Source organism: Maniola hyperantus, chromosome 10 (genome assembly GCF_902806685.2).
Source record: "Maniola hyperantus chromosome 10, iAphHyp1.2, whole genome shotgun sequence".
NCBI lineage: Eukaryota > Metazoa > Arthropoda > Insecta > Lepidoptera > Nymphalidae > Maniola > Maniola hyperantus.
The window spans coordinates 12995839-13016421 of record NC_048545.1 but is presented as its reverse complement, the minus strand read 5'-3'; the positions used below and the strand labels follow the sequence as shown (position 1 = coordinate 13016421).

General features: G+C 38.0%; 1 protein-coding gene across 1 annotated transcript; it reads left to right on the top strand.

Annotated features, from left to right (window-relative positions):
* The first annotated feature begins 323 nt into the window (after positions 1 to 323).
* Positions 324 to 19855, top strand: LOC117985978 (solute carrier family 35 member F3). Its single transcript, XM_034972783.2, has 9 exons — positions 324 to 952; positions 2126 to 2287; positions 2937 to 3102; positions 3444 to 3622; positions 4303 to 4431; positions 8885 to 9074; positions 10351 to 10440; positions 10728 to 10857; positions 11229 to 19855. The coding sequence occupies exons 1-9, from the start codon at positions 638 to 640 to the stop codon at positions 11344 to 11346; spliced, it is 1479 nt and encodes a 492-aa protein (XP_034828674.1). The 5' UTR covers positions 324 to 637; the 3' UTR covers positions 11347 to 19855.
* Positions 19856 to 20583: the final 728 nt, after the last annotated feature.

Sequence of the window (20583 nt, the reverse complement as noted above, 5' to 3'; positions counted from 1 at the left end):
ATCTGTGCTGTGTCTGTGGGTCACAGTGCTGCCAGATTCCCATCTACCGAAAACGCCCAAATTGTTGCATTTTTCGGTGATGTGTATGTGTGTAACTAACTTGAACTACGTACACAACATCAAGCATCAATTAAGATTTATAAGATACTTATATAGAAATATTACACTAACTAAAATGTCCTTTTTGACTTTTTAAATTAAAAATAACAAAAATGACATTTTTGCTGCAAAAAATATAACTTTTTTGGAAACGAAATGTAACAGAGTAACTTGATAGTCAAGTAGACTTAGTGATCTGTGAGTCAAATGTCCTGGCAATACTGCTGGGTCGGGAAAACAAGAAAAAGAAGAAAATGGTCGGAAAATATTTGTATTTTTCATGTTTTTCACGCTCATTTGAGTGGAGAAGTTTCTTCTACACGAATTTATTAAATTAAACTATGTGCTGATAAGTGTTCTGTGTTACTAAAATAAATACGAAATGTGGTTCAGATATAAAAATCGTCAGGTTCATACGCATAGAAGTTTACAGCGCGACCAGCTGTATCTAAATTGAATTTAGTGTTTAATGTTTCCACGTATTTTATACGATGAAGAGCTGGTGATAAAGATGTATACATAGCTGTTGTTGATAAATATGGCTAGGGATGGCGACGTGCCTACTATTTTTAATCCGAAGAGAGTTCGTACACCTTCTGTTATAATAACTACGGACGAGGTGGCGAGCGACCAGGGGGATGTGGAGAGGGAGCGTCCCAATGGGCCTCCGACGCCCTTGAGTCCTCGCGCACCGCTCACGCCCCAATCTTCTGTATCTTCAGCCCCTCCCTTGACAACTCAGCCTTCCCTCCAGCAAGCCTACAGCGAGTCTGCGGGCAGTAGTCAGGATGAGGAGCGCCAATTACGTGATAAAAGATGCCCGCGATCCTGTTGTTCGAAAGTGGCCAAGAAGGTAGGTTTATTCCATGTGTAAAGAAAAGAGAGAAAAATCAGAAAATAATATTATAAACTTTAATTTGCTATTTTCTTGAATTAAACTGAAGTTTAAAAGCGGCCTCAAACATCTGGAATTCCAATCTGAATAGGTAATTCAGAATCCAAACAGCATACAGTTTGGTATTACCTCACACACATTCTGAAAAGTACCTACAATGGAACACAAACCTCATCCTCACATTCCTCTCTAGCACTGCATACATGACAATGGCCCTCTTTAGAAGTTCTGTCTTTTCATTTTTTCCATGCATCACATAATTATATCACTATCTGATAATAAGCATTTAAACTTTAGGCGAGATGGGTTAACAAACACAAGAGAGCTCCTACCATAATATATGATTAATGGAAACGGGTCACATCACAACCCTCAGCAATGAGAAATATGATGCACAGGGAGAGTACAATGCTAGTGGGAGGTGTCAATCTGTCCCTTATAGGATTTGATCTTTTTGAATTACTAAATGGGCTTGCGCTTGACTGGAATCACACGAAGCAGGAGACTTTTTTTTAAAAATAGATATAGCGAGCAAACGAGCGGGCGGGTCACCTGATGTTACGTGATTACTGCCGCCCATGAACAATTGCAGCATCAGAGGAACCGCCGATGCGTTGCCGGCCTTTTAGGAATTTGATTTGTTGGTCCGCCCCTTGAATAACCACATGTTGTAATCCAGTGGGAACACCGCCGATGGATGCAGCCTAAGGTGAAGTGCACCTCTGCCTAGCATGTGCCTGTTCACTCTTCTTTTAAAAGGACTAAGCCTTTTGAGCTAGTGTAGTTATAGTGAAAGTGCTCATGCAATGCAAAGAACACAAACAAAGTGATTGCATAGTGCTAGTGCAATTTAAAGAACACCAGAACAAAGTGTCTTCCAATAAAGTCTCTTTACTATAAACTAAGATAAGTCAATGGACCGTTTCTTAGGTATAATTTTAGGTTAATATGATATTACTTATTAGCCTCTCTTATGGCTAGATTGTAATGATAGTAAAGTACTGTTGTCAGCACTTTATTATTAAAAAAAACTCTTCTTTTGAAGGTACCAATATTATAGCTAGCGGGAAAAATGGAAGCCTGAAGGGCACAGTAATATGACATAGTCACCCATAAATTTTGATTTTGCAGATATATTATGGCCTCTGCGTCACCACCACGGTAGTGGCCGCCTGGGTCACAGTGACGCACTGCATCAAATACATGTACCTCCAGAACTACTCTCCCGCCGACAGCTTAATGACTACAGAGTCTACTGTAAATAATAATTTTACGTCTAGGGTTCGCACACATGTGAGTATGGTTTATCATCATCATCATCATCATCATCATCATCATCATCATCATCATCATCATCATCATCATCATGATCAACCCATCACCGGCTCACTACAAGAGCACGGGTCTCCGCTCAGAGTGAGAAGGGTTTTGGCCATAGTCTATCACACTGGCCATGTGCGGATTGGTAGACTTCACACACCTTTGAGAACATTATGCAGAACTCTCAGGCATGCAGGTTTCCTCACGATGTTTTCCTTCACCGCTAAAGCAAGGGATATTTAATTACTTAAAACGCACATAACTCAGAAAAGTTAGAGGTGCGTACCCTGGATTGAACGGATCCGATTCTGAAAATTCTTTCACTGGTGGATAGCTACATTACCCCCGAGTGTCACCTGAGACCTATCATATTATAAACGCGAAAGTTTGTTTGTTTGTTGATTTGGTTTGTCCGTCAATCACGCCACAATTTTTTGCTTGAATATAGATAAGGAGAGTGACATAAACTACTTTTAATTTTTTTAGTTATTACAGGATTTTAAAAACCTGTGAGAACGCCACGCGGACAAAGTCGCGGGCATCAGCTAGAAGGCTACAAATTATATCGCGCGGACGAAGTCACGGGCTAAAGCCAGTATTCTAATATAAACGTTTGTTGCAGCACCACTTCAACGCGCCTTTCTTCACGGCGTGGTTCTGCACGAACTGGCTGATCCTCTTCTACCCGCTCTACATCATAGTCATGCTCATCCACAAGAAGTGCAAGTCGGCCAACACCATCGTTTCCGACGCCTTCACCGACTTCAAAGATAAGGGATTTACATTTGGTAAGCAATAACAGCTAATGAATGAATTAATTGCACATTACTTACTACTAAAGTTACTTATTGTTGTAAACCATGGAACAAAAAAATGACACTAAATAAACGGTTTTATCGCTTAAAAAGTAAACTCTACAATGATATTATTATATCATGTAAAAGGAAGTACATCGTATATATATTATAGTACATATACCTATATTGAAATACAGTGCCGTGTATTTTTTGAGACGCTGATGTTTCACTAGACAGCTGCACTGTGATATCTCACGGCAATCTATACCTATTCTGAATTCTGTGGCTATAACTGACTAACCATACTAACAATCATATTATCATTGTCACAGCCCGCTTTCTAAGCCGCTGTGGCTTGTTCTGCCTGCTATGGGTGGTGACGATCTACATGTACACATATTCTCTGAGGATCCTTCTTTCTACGGACGTGGTGGCGCTCTTCGCCACCAACGTATCCTGCGTATACTTGCTCTCTTGGGTCATCCTGCATGAGCAGTTTGTTGGTGTTAGGGTAAGTATTGATGCTAATGTATACATGCTCTCTGCGGCCGTGGTAGCGCTCTTCGCCACCAACGTATCCTGCGTATACTTGCTCTCTTGGGTCATCCTGCATGAGCAGTTTGTTGGTGTTAGGGTAAGTATTGATGCTAATGTATACATGCTTTCTGCGGACGTGGTAGCGCTCTTCGCCACCTATGTATCCTGTGTATACTTGCTCTTTTGGGTCATCCTGCATGAGCAGTTTGTTGGCGTTAGGGTAAGTATTGATGCTAATGTATACATGCTCTCTGCGGCCGTGGTACTCTTCGCCACCAACGTATCCTCTGTATACTTGCTCTCTTGAGTCATACTGCATGAGCAGTTTGTTGGTGTTAAGGTAAGTATTGATGCTAATGTATACATGCTCTCTGCGGCCGTGGTAGCGCTCTTCGCCACCAACTTATCCTGCGTATACTTGCTCTCTTGGGTCATCCAGAGCAGTTTGTTGGAGTTGGGAACTATACCACCCATATTATATTGTTGCATTAAGAAAATGTTTGTCCGATTTCCGCATAACCTTGCGACCAATTTAACTGGTACTACCACAGTGATCCAACGCCTTTGATCTCGTAGTAACGACAGTCAGTAATACTATCCTGCTGTGGCAGCTATTTATTTACCCAGCTATTTGACTGTGGCACACGTCCACAGATAGTGGCGGCGATCCTGTGCGACACGGGCATAGCGCTGCTGGCGTACATGGACGGCATCACCGGCAACTCCACGCTCGGCGGCGTCGTGCTGTCGGCTTGCGCCGCCGCCGGCTTCGCTATATTTAAGGTAAGCTATGGTAGTGCCCAGCTATTTGACTGTGGCACATGTCGACAGATAGTGGCGGCGATCCTGTGCGGCACGGGCATAGCGCTGCTGGCGTACATGGACGGCATCACCGGCAACTCCACGCTCGGCGGCGTCGTGCTGTCGGCTTGCGCCGCCGCCGGCTTCGCTATATTTAAGGTAAGCTATGGTAGTGCCCAGCTATTTGACTGTGGCACATGTCGACAGATAGTGGCGGCGATCCTGTGCGACACGGGCATAGCGCTGCTGGCGTACATGGACGGCATCACCGGCAACTCCACGCTCGATACCTTTCTTCTACTTCGTGGCCGTGCACTATAACCGCAGAAAAAAATACACATCGAACTTTAGAAAGGAAATCGACAGCTTTCGTTTGCATTCGTCTCTGTCACTCATACCTGACACACTCGCAACGCACGACAGAGACAATGCTCTACGAAACTAAAGCTCAATTATCATTCAAATTGACAGATTTACGTTAACTCCTAGCTAAGACTAGTTTTTTACAAACACCATAGGCACAGGTTAAGATTAGCTGATGATGTAATCTACTTAGTAGCTCTTGGCGCTTGTTTTTTTAAATAACGTTTCATAATACGCCTTAATCAGTGAACTTTTTACTGAAGCTTAGTAAAGTTTGTGTAATGATTACAAAAGAACACGCGATATAGCCACGCGACACGAGTGCGTGAGAGATATGCATTCAAGGGCGTTGAAATCGTGGGGGTTAATAGAAAGAGTCCTTTAGAGACTTTCATAAAGTTATTCGTTGTTTATCAATTGTCAAGTGTTTTTAAAAATTGAATCCAGCGGCTAGCGTGACTATTCAAGCTATAAATATACTCTAGGTATATTATGATTTATGACATAATTATGCATACTCATAACATAGTTATGGCTCATAGTTCGAAAAACCGAAAGACGTTGGTGTCCCAAGGTGTTGGAATGGCAACCTCGCACCGGAAAGCGCAGCGTTGGAAGACCCTCTATTAAGGTAGACGGACGACATCAAGCGAATCGCAGGGATAATTATTTTTATTTGAATAAAATGAAACACGAGTTAGTGATCGTTAACATTGCGTGTTAAACTGTATCTGGGGCACGAGTGTCACGCGGGCTCAATATAAACACGTTCGAAATCACTGATAACGTCGCGGTGAAAAACGATAGCTTCTTATTCGGTGATTCAAATTGCTGCATTAAATAAAAATAGAATATCTAAAAGTAAAACGTGACTGACTGATCTATCAACGCACAGCTACTGGGCAGATTAGGCTAATATTTGCCATTCCGCTAGACCGCTAAGAAAGGAATTTTTGAAAATTCAACCCCCAAAAGGGGTAAAATAGGGGGCTTGAAATAATTAGTCTAGTCAACGCGGGCGTAATCGCGGGCATAAGCTAGTTATTCCACAAGTACCTTAGCGAACAAATTCTAAGCCTATGAACCTACCTACTGTTGTACAAAAAACAAGGGTACGGTTCAGGAATCTTTTCTCCCAGGTAGGTATGAGGTTAACTTGATTTTTGCTTGGAATAAAATAAAACACGAGTTTGTGACCGTTAACATCGCGTGTTAAAGTCTATCAGGGGCACGAGTGTCACGCGGGTCCAATATAAACACGTTCGAAATCACTGATAACGTCGCGGTGAAAAACGATAGCTTCTTATTCGGTGATTCAAATTGCTGCATTAAATAAAAATAGAATATCTAAAAGTAAAACGTGACTGACTGATCTATCAACGCACAGCTACTGGGCAGATTAGGCTAATATTTGCCATTCCGCTAGACCGCTAAGAAAGGAATTTTTGAAAATTCAACCCCCAAAAGGGGTAAAATAGGGGGCTTGAAATAATTAGTCTAGTCAACGCGGGCGTAATCGCGGGCATAAGCTAGTTATTCCACAAGTACCTTAGCGAACAAATTCTAAGCCTATGAACCTACCTACTGTTGTACAAAAAACAAGGGTACGGTTCAGGAATCTTTTCTCCCAGGTAGGTATGAGGTTAACTTGATTTTTGCTTGGAATAAAATAAAACACGAGTTTGTGACCGTTAACATCGCGTGTTAAAGTCTATCAGGGGCACGAGTGTCACGCGGGTCCAATATAAACACGTTCGAAATCACTGATAACGTCGCGGTGAAAAACGATAGCTTCTTATTCGGTGATTCAAATTGCTGCATTAAATAAAAATAGAATATCTAAAAGTAAAACGTGACTGACTGATCTATCAACGCACAGCTACTGGGCAGATTAGGCTAATATTTGCCATTCCGCTAGACCGCTAAGAAAGGAATTTTTGAAAATTCAACCCCCAAAAGGGGTAAAATAGGGGGCTTGAAATAATTAGTCTAGTCAACGCGGGCGTAATCGCGGGCATAAGCTAGTTATTCCACAAGTACCTTAGCGAAAAAATTCTAAGCCTATGAACCTACCTACTGTTGTACAAAAAACAAGGGTACGGTTCAGGAATCTTTTCTCCCAGGTAGGTATGAGGTTAACTTGATTTTTGCTTGGAATAAAATAAAACACGAGTTTGTGACCGTTAACATCGCGTGTTAAAGTCTATCAGGGGCACGAGTGTCACGCGGGTCCAATATAAACACGTTCGAAATCACTGATAACGTCGCGGTGAAAAACGATAGCTTCTTATTCGGTGATTCAAATTGCTGCATTAAATAAAAATAGAATATCTAAAAGTAAAACGTGACTGACTGATCTATCAACGCACAGCTACTGGGCAGATTAGGCTAATATTTGCCATTCCGCTAGACCGCTAAGAAAGGAATTTTTGAAAATTCAACCCCCAAAAGGGGTAAAATAGGGGGCTTGAAATAATTAGTCTAGTCAACGCGGGCGTAATCGCGGGCATAAGCTAGTTATTCCACAAGTACCTTAGCGAACAAATTCTAAGCCTATGAACCTACCTACTGTTGTACAAAAAACAAGGGTACGGTTCAGGAATCTTTTCTCCCAGGTAGGTATGAGGTTAACTTGATTTTTGCTTGGAATAAAATAAAACACGAGTTTGTGACCGTTAACATCGCGTGTTAAAGTCTATCAGGGGCACGAGTGTCACGCGGGTCCAATATAAACACGTTCGAAATCACTGATAACGTCGCGGTGAAAAACGATAGCTTCTTATTCGGTGATTCAAATTGCTGCATTAAATAAAAATAGAATATCTAAAAGTAAAACGTGACTGACTGATCTATCAACGCACAGCTACTGGGCAGATTAGGCTAATATTTGCCATTCCGCTAGACCGCTAAGAAAGGAATTTTTGAAAATTCAACCCCCAAAAGGGGTAAAATAGGGGGCTTGAAATAATTAGTCTAGTCAACGCGGGCGTAATCGCGGGCATAAGCTAGTTATTCCACAAGTACCTTAGCGAAAAAATTCTAAGCCTATGAACTACCTACTGTTGTACAAAAAACAAGGGTACGGTTCAGGAATCTTTTCTCCCAGGTAGGTATGAGGTTAACTTGATTTTTGCTTGGAATAAAATAAAACACGAGTTTGTGACCGTTAACATCGCGTGTTAAAGTCTATCAGGGGCACGAGTGTCACGCGGGTCCAATATAAACACGTTCGAAATCACTGATAACGTCGCGGTGAAAAACGACAGCTTTTTATTCGGCGATTCGAATAGAGGCATTGAAAAAAAATAATCCCTAACCTTATAAATGTTATAAAAAAATTCATGATCAGCCAACCAGCTCACTACTTAGCACGGGTCTCTCCTCAGAGTGAGAAGTGTTTAAGCTATAGTCTACCAGTACGGATTAACAGACTTCGCATACCTTTTTGAGAACAATATGAAGATGGTGTAAAAACAATATTGTTAATTTTCTTTAATTTTCAAACGAAGTTTTCTTCTGGCCTACTACCCTAGCGCAATTACACAGATGACAGAGTTAAGCGACTTGACACCGACAACAACGGCAGAACCGACTTTACAATAATTGTAGCACCTAATCTACAATCTAAATGCAACGACTGATCTACTACTAAGTTGGCAGAGCAAACTTTAAAATAATTAAACTTTTTTTCTGCTGCCTTACGAAGAATTCAACTTCGCTTCGTCCTTCCAATATTACTCGACCGGCAATTGCTTTATTTCTGGCCTAGACAATGATGTACTATTAAAAGAGTAGAAGCTCAAAAATGATCTTTAGTCCTATTCATTCCCAGCAAAATTCTTACATTAGATATTTTAGCACCTATTCTTTTGTCCCCATTTCCTTTTACGTTTTTTCTCCTATCTAGTTTCTTCATCGCAAGCTGCAGCAATCACTAAGTGGGTCTACAAAATAGCATAAATATCTATAATACATAATAAGCTCTTTCTTTTTGTCTAGTTTTAAGTTTATTATTTGTAACCTGGATTGTCCTTTTAAAAAAAATATATGTTAAAGAAACTTATCCGCACAGGTGCTATTCAGAAAAGTGATGGGCGAGGTGAACACGGGCCAGCGCGCGTTGTTCTTCTCGATCCTGGGCATCGTAAACGCGACGCTGCTGTGGCCCGTGTGCCTGGCGCTTTACCTCACGGGCTCAGAGCAGGTCCCCGAGCATCAGATGCCGTGGATTCCTTTGCTGCTGGCCAGTGTTGCACTGCTTGGTAAGTAACCTTTCTCATCCAGCCACTTCCCGTCACCGTAGGGGTTAATCAAGTATTACGTGAGTAGAATTCTAGTAATTTTTAGCTCCCCCCCCCCCCCCCCCCCCATCCCTAATTTAAAAATCTGTTCAGCTGTCTTTACTGTTTATTCAGCTGAAAAGTCACAAAAAGTGGGTAAATAAACGAATGATGCCGTTTAGAAACCAAAGGGGCATGGTTTTATTAAAAACTGCCATACCCCTTAGACTGCACTTCTTAGAGCAGAGCCCACTTCCATCTTAGACTGCATCCTCACTTACCACGAGGTGAGATTGCAGTCAAGCGCAGTCCACTTGTATCTAAAAAAAATTGGGCTTTGTACAACAATAATATTGCTATCGCTATCACACTTCAGAATGGGTTGAAACTGCACTCTCATTTTAGCGGATACCTCGTCATAATATGTAGCTATCTGCATGCCAAATTTCAGCCAGTCAGACCTTTTCCTTTTATATATTTAGAGTTATTTTAATGTTTCATTCAATGTGGCTAATTCCGTTGTACACAATCTCTAAACTAAACTAAAATGGCACGTCTAAATCTATTGCTATCCCTTTCATAATTTTGCCTGCAGAAAAGGATAGCAGGATTTAGACCTGTTAATTTAGTTTAGTTTAGAGATTGTGTACAAGGGAATCAGCCCCAATGTATGCGAATGTCTACTTTATTTTACATTCAAGAAGACAAAATTGAATAAATCATGTACAACATGTGCATTGTTCAAAGTATGCCAAGGTCTCGCACGTTCAAAATAAATGCGTCAGTTTTTTAGTTTGAAAGCCGTGAGATGTTATGGGGATATAGGTCAAGATGTTATGAACTCGAGAGCGAGACTAATCCCGAGCGCTCTCAGATTCAGTTAGAAGTGTCACACTTGTAGTACTTAATAGACACTTTTTGAGTATCACATGGAAAATTGAGATGCAGTGTAGCGAAATACCTTCACGCTTATACACGTGTTTTTTTTACGCATTGCCCATTGGGTACATTTATTTTTAACAGCTTATGCTCGCGACTTCGTCCGCGTAGACAACAAATTTCAAACCCCTATTTTACCTACTTAGGGGTTGATAATTTTCAAAAATCCTTTCTTAACGGATGTCTACGTCATAACAGCTATCTGCATGCCAAATTTCAGCCCGATCCGTCCAGCAGTTTGTGCTGTGCGTTGATAAATCAGTCAGTCAGTCAGTCACCTTTTCCTTTTATATATTTAGATAATAATTTGTTGTTGCAGTTTTCCACTTGGTGTACCAGTTCGGCAATCTCATGACATATGATATATTTGTGTCTCTCGGCCTCATTACTGCTGTTCCTGTATCTGGTAGTAAGTAGTCACGTCACATACTTTGAAATATTTAAACATTTTTGGAAGGCTTTGTGCCAGAAGGGTGCCTACGCTGCCCATCCGTCCGTCCGGGCTGTATCTCATGAACCGAAGTTTTTAAAATTTTGAAATTTTAAACAGTGCGCATTTTTATTGCCGCTGTAACAACAAGTTAATAAAAATTTCAAAATGACTGCTATACATAATGTTATATCTTGTACGATGGTACAGAACCCTTCGTGTGCGAGTCCGATACGCACTTGACTAATTTTTAAATTGTTTGCTAGCTTTGGATGTGATCTTGTACGGCGTGGAGTTCGAGGGGATGAAGCTGTCGGGCATCATATTGATCACCGTCGGCTTCCTGCTCGTCATGTTCCCCGACAACTGGCCCGACTACATCATGAGACTGCTCAGGTGAGACCTGCTGTGACAGTTATCTGTATCCATATCACTGAAATCAACATATAGATACAAGTATGCTGGAAGAGGTGTGCCATACAAAACGACAATTGACAGACAGACGATTCGAAGCGCCCCACCACCGAGTGTACGGAGAAAGTTGACAGATGTCTATTGTCTCATCACTAACATTTAGTTATTAAAAATTAGTGGTACTCAATTTTTGACTTTAAATCAAGAGGTTTTAGCTCTATTTTACTCTGACATGTTTCGGCGCTCGAATTCTATCAACGGGTGAAATCCCCTATGACATCTAGCTTTATTTTGTCTACCCGATTTTCTGTATTGCAATCGTGAAGTTTCTATCTTAGATTCTATTCTGTCAGATGGAGCCGGCGGCGACAGCGCGGCTCAGAAAATGGCGGCCGCAGCAGAGACACCGTGGACTACCGCACCGGCTACATCCGCTCGCACCTGCGCTCGCCCTCCGGCCGCGTGCGGTGACCGCCCGGCGCGCTGCCCAGCCACGCGCCATACAGGCGCTACCGATCTGCAGGGGACTTGCTGATGCCAGTAACTTTTACATAGATTTTCTTCTTCATCGGCTCACTTTACTAATATTTTCTAAACTAGATACTTTTGGCCGTGGCCACCGATGTAGGAAACCAGCTACATTAGCTTACAAGCATTTTTGTCTAGTCTAGTCCGGTGACTGCCCTGCGCGCTGCCCAGCCATGTGCCGCGTCCCACAGGCGCGACTGATCTTCAGGCCTCATAATTCTATATTATTTAATGACTTCGGACTAAAGACGGATTCTTGTCGTACTGTAGGTACTTTCTAAACTAAATACTTAATACTGTCAAAACTAATACTTTCGTTTTTAATCTTCTTTCACACCAGCTACATTAGCTTGTCTATATTTGGCTTCTGGCTTGCGCGCTGTTCAGCCACGCGCGACATCCCACAGGCACAACCGATTTGCTAATGCCAATAACTTTGACTTAATTGGGCGCGCGAAATATAATAAAATAAAGAGGTATTATAAGTAATAATTATGCCTTTGTTCTTTTGGATGAGCGATTTGACGTCTGCCATTGACGTCAATGCCTCGACGTTTTGTTACAAGTTCCGTAACTGTCGCGAACTGTGACTATGACAAAACAAGATATTTTTCGCGTTGCGATTTCAATGCCATAGGAGAAACAGGACCTTTAAATTCGCTTGACAATACTATGAATCTCCAGAAAATATTCTGAATATCGACCTAAAACATAATTAATAAATACTTAGATACTCAAAAACGATTTAATGTTATTAATGTTTGTATGGAAGCCAGAAACGGTTAGTTGATTTAAAAAAAATATGGCCACAAGTGACGTTGTTATCTACATTAAAAATGGAACCTTAATAGTTTGCGTTAAGGAACAAAGTTTAAAAAGCTAATAAAAACTTGTGGTCGGATAAAAGTTTGTTCCTTATTGCAAACTGATAAAGTTACATTTTTAACGGAATGAAAGTTTATTTATACAATATTTTAAAATAGTATGCAACCTCACGCACCTAATAGGCAATATTGTTGAATTGATTAAAATCGTACATTTTATAAAAATCGAATTCGAAAATATTTAAAAAAAATGTAGTTAAATTATTAAAAATGAATTAGGTATGATAACAATGAAAGCAATAAATAAAATATATATTTATATTAAACACAAAATAAACATAAATTTTACTGTAAGTACATAATATAATGTAGGGTCGTAAAAAAATTTCTTTACACTTTTTGACTGACAAAATAAGTATATTATCTGAATGTCCATATATTTTTACTCTACAATATTTTTAAACAATTTCCTATGACTAGTCAGTTTTGTAGTATCCAATCTATTTCTAAAAACTTTTATCGGATGCATGCGATTTCCTAAATAGCCTAGCGTAGGTAATAAGTCTTTCTGGCGTTCTGCCATCTTTTAGAATTACATTTTACTGGGTAGGTTGTCGAATTTAAATTGGTGGAATACAATCGATATTAAGAAATAAGAATTATCTACTGAACGTTAAGGATGCCAGTTTTAGTATAAAATTTTACATCTATCAACGATAGAGTTCGACAGTCGAAACACCGTAACGTCAAAACAAAATGGACCTAAATACCTTTGAGTTAAAGTTAAAAATGCATTACTGCTTATCGATTTTAATTTTGCAATTTTTCCGCTTGGTTGTAGACGTTTGGACAAAACTTGTGCTTTAAAACAAGGAGGTTAAGGGCCATTTTACTTTAACGCTAATAAATATATAAATGTGTCAGTATTCGGCCGTGAGTTATACTCGTAGTTTTGGTAAAAAGCACAATGTTAGGCGGATATGAAGCTTGTATTTTCGTTGGATAGTCTAGAGTCTATACGATTGGTACATTTTTCTAGGCTGTTAGTACTTGACTGTAAAAAGCCTTAAACGATTAGCAGTCAGGTATCAAAGAATTTGCTTATTTTTTTGTACTGTAGTATATATAATAAGTAATGCTACATTTCAAAAGATTATTCAAAGATAAAGACACTTTAAGCATTGTTGAATCAAAAGTTACAAATCACTATTACAAAGCGTATAGCGATATTCAGAAGATGGAAAATATGTATAAAATTATAAAACATGGATAGTTACATATTAATCATAATATTATCTTATTCGATGTTGTGATACGTAGTAGTTAGCGTAGGCATTAAATCTGTTAAAAGTATGAATATTATTATGTTAATGTTTTTAACTGTCGTGACTGATAGTCATTGTATAAACAAACTATAAACGGCTAAACTCGTCGTGATTTGGCCGACCAGTTTTGAACCCGTACTGAGTTCGTAGGCCTAGAACACACGACGAAACTTAAATGTCACGACTAGTTTGAGACGCGTTTGAAACGCATAACGAATTGCGATTTAGTCAACTAGAGTGAGGGAACCTTCGGTTTGATCCTGAGTCGACGATATGTCAACTATGGTGTGGCTATGGTGACATCGAATCAAAGAAAAATTGGGCTACTTACGTCAAAGCATTTGACGGCTGCCAGTGATGTCAAAGCTTCGACGTTTTGTAAGAATGTCCCATACTGACGTGAGCTGTGATTGTGTGGTTACTTAAAAGACAATATAGACATAAAACTGAAAAGTAACTCGAGTTTCAGTTTCATCACTTTTATGTTGCGTCGTGTGTTCTAGGCCTAAGGACGGATTCGAAACTAGTTGGGCATATTCCGACGATAGTTATCTTGAGATTAGCCGTTACGTATATGATACATTGTTTATATTAGTATGGATTATACTTTTAAAAGATTTAACGGTTGGCTTCCAACTTTTGATACACTAATCTAGTCAAAACGTAGACAAAAATAACTAATATAATATTTATATGAAACGAAAATTTAATTCCTTTTTATTAAAGTATTAATATGCGTTTTGAATATTAAAACACGCCCCAATATATTGATATGATTATTGTTGTTACACTTTTGTATCAATATTCCCGTTTATTAATTATATAAAATAATTATAATAATGCAGTTATATAGGTACATATATGTATACGGGGTATGAGGTACCCGCATGACACCCGCGCTCGCCCGCACCGCGTTAGCGCGGGGTCTGTGCGGGGCGTTCCCTCCCCGAATTCCATCTCGACCTGTCGCGTACTTATAGCTACACTCTACAGTAAGTCAAATAATTCACTTCTAAATCTTAGACGTAAAAATAACTTTACACAGCGAGATTGGATCAATCTGATATTTAATCCCACTTTTAATGGTCTATAGACTTTGGGTTCACCAAAAATACATACATTTAAGAAATGAAATTCGTCATGAATTCATGAAGTAGGAATAAATTAAGGTACATTTTTTAGTCTTGGAATATGGTGATGAACAATTCCATGCTTATAGTTGCAATTTTAACAAATATATTATCTTGAAGCTGTATAAAATTGAAATATCGGATGTTATCCGCATAAAAATTTTTGGGGACTTAATATTATATTAAACAATAAAAACAAGGGTAAAAACAGGTAGGTATAACGTAAAGTGTAAATTGTATCTAATCATTGTTTAAGAATAACAAGATTATTCGTATTTAAATTATTAATAACCATTATTTTTTATTGGTTTTTAAATTGATAGTTATAAATGGTTTAAAAAGTTGAAAATGTTTATACTTAATATTTTTACCAGTAATTATTGTCATTTTAATATTGTACCTAATATTTTTTACGATTATTTTATAATTTGTTTAAAAACAAATACCTAGGTGCATACTCTAATTTTTTTTGCCATAATAATATCATCTTTATCAAAAGCCAACGACCTCTGACTACTACACACTAGATGGGTCATAATATTACTCATTATGAACAAAAGCGGTGTCCTGTGAAGCTGTCAAAATAAGTATACTGCCACTGGCCATTAAGTTATAAACAAAAGCGAGTTGCAGGCTGCAGCCCGCAAAATATTTGTTCTGAATTACCCGTCGCAAGCGTAGTCCATACAGATCGTTAAAAGCAGATTTTTTAAAATTTAGATAGGAACAAGTAGTAGCCCTTAACTGCAATCTCACCTGGTAGAAAGTTCAACTTTGAAAAGTTTTCCTACTGTGTGAATAGCGAGGGTCCTAAGCTTACCTTTTGCTTTGGAGGTTTTATTCTAGTTTCTCCATACTAATATTGTAAATGCGAAAGTGTGTCTGTCTGTCTGTCTGCTAGTTTTTCACGACCCAACAGTTCAACCGATTTTGATGAAATATGGTACAGGGTTAGCTTACATCCCAGGGAAGGACATAGGCAACTTTTTATCCCGGAAAATTAAAGAGATCCCACGGGGTTTTTAAAAACTTAAATGCACGCAGATGAAGTCGCGGGCATCATCTGGTTTTAAATAAAACTAAACTAAACTAAAAACGACTACCTGTTTGACTGATTTTTCCAGGGAGGAAAATTAACTTCTAACGTGTGTTCGATAAACTTAGCTGAAGTGAGATTAATAAATCTAAAACCATAACTGAATACATTCCAGGTAGTACCCCTTTTTTTTAGGTAATACAAGCTGATACTTGCGATTTCGTCCCGTGCGTAATTAAGGTGTAAAAATCCCGTGGGAACGCTTTGATTTTCCGGGCTAAAAAGTGGCTTAATATATCGTTCTCCAGAACTTTAATTACTCGTGACAAACCAACAACTGTTTCGCATTTATTAGTAGGTTGAATTTCGCCTGTCAGGTTTTTAGGAAAAATATAATTAATTTCATTATTTATTTAAAAAAAATATTGAACATCGTCCACGAAATTATGTATTATTACTGATAGTGAAAAGGTATTTTTGAAATGTTACAAAAACTGTAAATATTCCTCTGTCCTTCAGTTTAGAGAGCCACTGTTCCTCCATTATTGTGTACAGACGTTCTATTTCACGAAGACTGTTTGACTGTTTGTTGTAGCGCATGCACATGTACACATTGTGTAAGTTTGCGTAAACTCTGGAGTCTCGACTGATCTCGACCGTGACGCGATCCGGGTTACGCATACAAATACGTTGCGCTTATCGGTATAGTCCATACAAAATGAGTTTTCACGCGCCATTTTAACTCTATGGGTCAACTGTCATGTCAAAAGTACGGTTCACCTTTAAAATAAGGACCTAAATCGTACTTTAGACATAACCGTTGACACATAAAGTTAAAATTGCATGTGAGAACTCATTTTGTAAGCATCATACACGTCACTACTACGTCCAACACTAGATGGATCTCATGAAATGAACAACTGTAGGAGTATTATAGTTCTAGACTCCGCTCCTTACCATCCCAAATCTTAAGACACTGGTTTCAAAAACTACCCTCAATGCATTGAATTAATAGCTTCGTATAGGTAACATATTTGTGTTTGTTTTAAATAATAATAACCTTTGCCTTCAGGCCGAGAAATATTATTCACATAATATTTCGTCGTGTATGTCCCACGCTTCCATGCTAGCGATGTTATTACTTTTACATGAAACAGTGGCTATTTTACACCCGCCGGTATGCTTGAGTTACTTTAGTAGTCGGAGATATGATACAAAGAGATATTTTATTTTTAAAACAGTTTAAACTACTGTTAATATCCGTTTATCATAATTGGATACATTTATTATTTCCGGTATTGTTGGAATGCGACAACAATAGCAAACGAGAGAATAATGAAATTGTATCCAAGACTGAGATTTAATGGATTGAGCCGTACAAATGTAGAAGTAAATAAATATAGGCATGATGAATATCTAGAACACCCGACTACAAAAATGGCGGACCAGTGCCCTCGAATATTAAACTTATTACATAAAAAAAAATGTCAAGCTAGAGAACCTTTTCTCTGCTAAATTTCCCATGCAATAAATTAGTACTTAATTTAAAAAAATAGGAATTATTCCACACTCAAAAAAGAATTCCTCGTTAGGACTACATAATACAGGATGTGTCGTCTCGTATCATATCGTAATACAAGATTTTGCGTAAACATAGTTTCAAAACTGCAGTTCATAACTAAAGGTATTAATGCGTAAAAAAATACTTTCACGCGCTATTTGAACTTTAAGTGTCAAATTTCATGTCAAAAGTAAGAGTTTGGTTCTTATTTTAAAGGAGAACTGTACTTTTGACATGACAGTTGACGCTTAGAGTTAAAATGGCGCGTGCGAAGTCATTTGTTACGGACTATAGGTAACATTTAATCTTTGACAAGTTGATAAAATATTAGCTTTGAAATCATTATTTGAGCAAACTCAATATTATTTTTGTGTCCTCCTTATGAGGCTACGGCATCTTAGCGAATATTTTGAAATACACCTCTAATATCACACAGTATGAAAGCTTTTATTGAATGAATTAATGAAATTTGAATAATATGTTACGAGGAATCGTTATAAAGACCGTGAATAATTTTTAATAGTTGTTGATTGTTTACTTGATGCGATTGAATTTTTCAAGAAAAAGTATATTTCTAAACAACAAAACTGACGAATCAAGAACAAATAAGTCAAATATTAATTACTTTGATTGATTAGTTTTGACATGGGAACGAATAACTGAAATGTAGATCTCCGACTGTAAAATTAACAATCAGAAATATCTTCCAAAGAATATGTTTATGAAAGATATGCCTAAATGTATTAAGCTCACATTTTCAACACTCTCCAAAGTGTCTTTACAACTGTGCTCAAGGATATAATAAATATACGTTTCTAAAGTATATCGCTGAATTTACCATGCTAAGGCCTCTTTCAGGGAGACAGGTCTTGCGCGCCGCGTTGTGCGTAGCGGCGCGACCAAATGACACTTATGCTGATATATGAGAGCGTTCATACAGAAGCGGTTCCATGCGCGCTTTGCTTAGACTTGTATATTATGTACTAGCTGATACCTGCGACTTCGTCCGCGTGGATTAAGTTTTTTAAAAATCCCGTGGGAACTCTTTGATTTTCCGGGATAAAAAGTAGCCTATATCACTCTCCAGGTCTTAAACTATACCCATGCAAAAGATCATGTCGATCCGTTGCTCATTTGCGACGTGATTGAAGGACAAACTAACAAACAAACACTTTCGCATTTATAATAGGGGTACCTAGTGATTAAGCCAGCGTGCCCTGCGGCGTGACAGGGGAAAATGCGGGGTGGGGTGGTTGTGCTGTGGGCGTCGCCATCCGCTTCTCCATGAACGGAAAATCAAGACGCGCCGCGATACGCCCAACACTCTCTGAAGGAGCTTCAAGGCGAAGTTCTATAGAGCACTTCTTTGACATTGAATTAAAACGAGACAGATTTATGTCTGACATATATGCATCTCGTTTTACCTCAGTTTTAAGTCTGAATACATTCAAAGTACGCTATAGACTATAGATCTCACTCGTGTAGCGGCTGACTACACTAAATCGTCTACTGTACAGGCAAAATATATTCTGTTACTTGTGTCTGTATTTGACAGTGGTCCAAGTAAAATGCACGCGATACATCAATAGCACGACTTAGAAATCGCATACATTTTACTTAGCTCCCAAGTTTATTTTTTATTGTAATTCCCAGCAGGCGGCAATAACCTATATGCCAAATGGTATTATAACAATATAGTCTATACAAAATGACTTTTCACCCGCCATTTTAACTCTATGGGTCAAGTGTCATGTCTAAAGTGCGGTTCACCTTCACCTATAAAATAAGGACTAAAATCGTACTTTTGACATGATAAATTGACACATGAAGTTATAATGGCGCGTGAGAAGTCATTTTGTACGCATAATACTTTCGTGTAAACATGACTGGCTAGCTAACAGAAAAGTTTGGATTTTTTCGTCCAAAAGCGATGTGTTCGAGAAGTGTTAATTTTCGATATGTTCGATAATAAATTGTAGTTTTATGTACCATATTTGTTTTGTTTTATATAAATGTTGTAGTAATTTAATTTGTATTATATGTACAAAACATTTTACTTTGTATAATTTAAATCTAGTCACTAGATGTATCATTTGTGTTATGAACACGTTAAACTTAGTTTTATTATACTTAATTTAAATAATTTGTTAATTAAGTTTTACTGTTAAATAAGTATTCAAACACATTCTATAAAAAAATGCGAATTTGTTAATATGAAACTTAAAATATTGTTTATTGGTTGTTATTATGTACTGCTCGTTTAATTAGAAAATTTAAAGACTGAATTTAATTAAAAATTGACTAAATTCAATTACGCTGTCATTTAAATTTAAGTGTATTATTGGTTGTTAGGTTTATGTATGTCTTATGTAGATAACAATTGTAGGGACGTGTATCGGTGTTTAGATAATAGAAATACTTATGTAATTTACTGTAGATACGTAAGTATATAATGTCCGTCGTTTAATACCTCAGTTGCGTTTTGTAAATGGATATTTAAAGGGAGTTTTGCTGTTGTAATAATAATACTCTTTTATATTAGAGTTGGGCACACTATAATACTTTTCATATTATGCAGTAGTGGTGTCAAATACTGTTAAATGTTCATAATATGCTAAAAACAATTGTTAAAAAAAAATATCGATAAATAAATACGTTATAAATATAACGGTTGAAAAAAAATGAAATTCCCTTCATACTTAAACAGGCTTAGGACTGTCTAGCTACCCATCAGTGCCTACTGCCTAGGCGTATTTAGAAGTTCATTGATTTTATCTTACATTACTTACGTTTTATTTTTTATTTTTTATTTTTTTTAACTTGTTTTTTATTTGTTTTAGGTTTTTTTAATTTAATAGATTTTATTGACATTTAGAATTTTTTTCTACTTTTTTTTGGATTTTTTTTAGCATTTACTTAATAGATTTTATTTACATTTAGAAACATGATTTGGGCCACCTTTGATGTACTGAGGCGAGTCCTTCTATCATTAATGATATAGCCCGCCTTCGAAAATGCCCTCTCACACGGCACCGAACTAACCATTATGTTACACTTGGTTTTGAAAATTTTGTATAGCACTGGATATATTAATTGGTGGGTTTTCCACCACGTCAAAGGGCAAACTTTTCTATTTACTACAGTCTCCTTCAAAAACATGTCTAGCTCCTCTTGAGCTTTGGTTTCCGCCGTCTTTGGAGCAATTGATGATATTATTACTGAATCAATTTGTTTCCATATTCTGTTATTATCGACACCACCATCATTTACTCTATTCACCACCCCGGGATGTAAACCGTTGGGT

Coding starts and splice junctions, on each gene's coding strand:
- LOC117985978 (XM_034972783.2), top strand. CDS start 638: ATGGCTAGGGATGGCGACGTGCCTACTATTTTTAATCCGAAGAGAGTT. Junction 3,623..4,302: donor AGCAGTTTGTTGGTGTTAGG/GTAAGTATTGAT, acceptor ACACGTCCACAG/ATAGTGGCGGCGATCCTGTG. Junction 10,858..11,228: donor TACATCATGAGACTGCTCAG/GTGAGACCTGCT, acceptor CTATTCTGTCAG/ATGGAGCCGGCGGCGACAGC.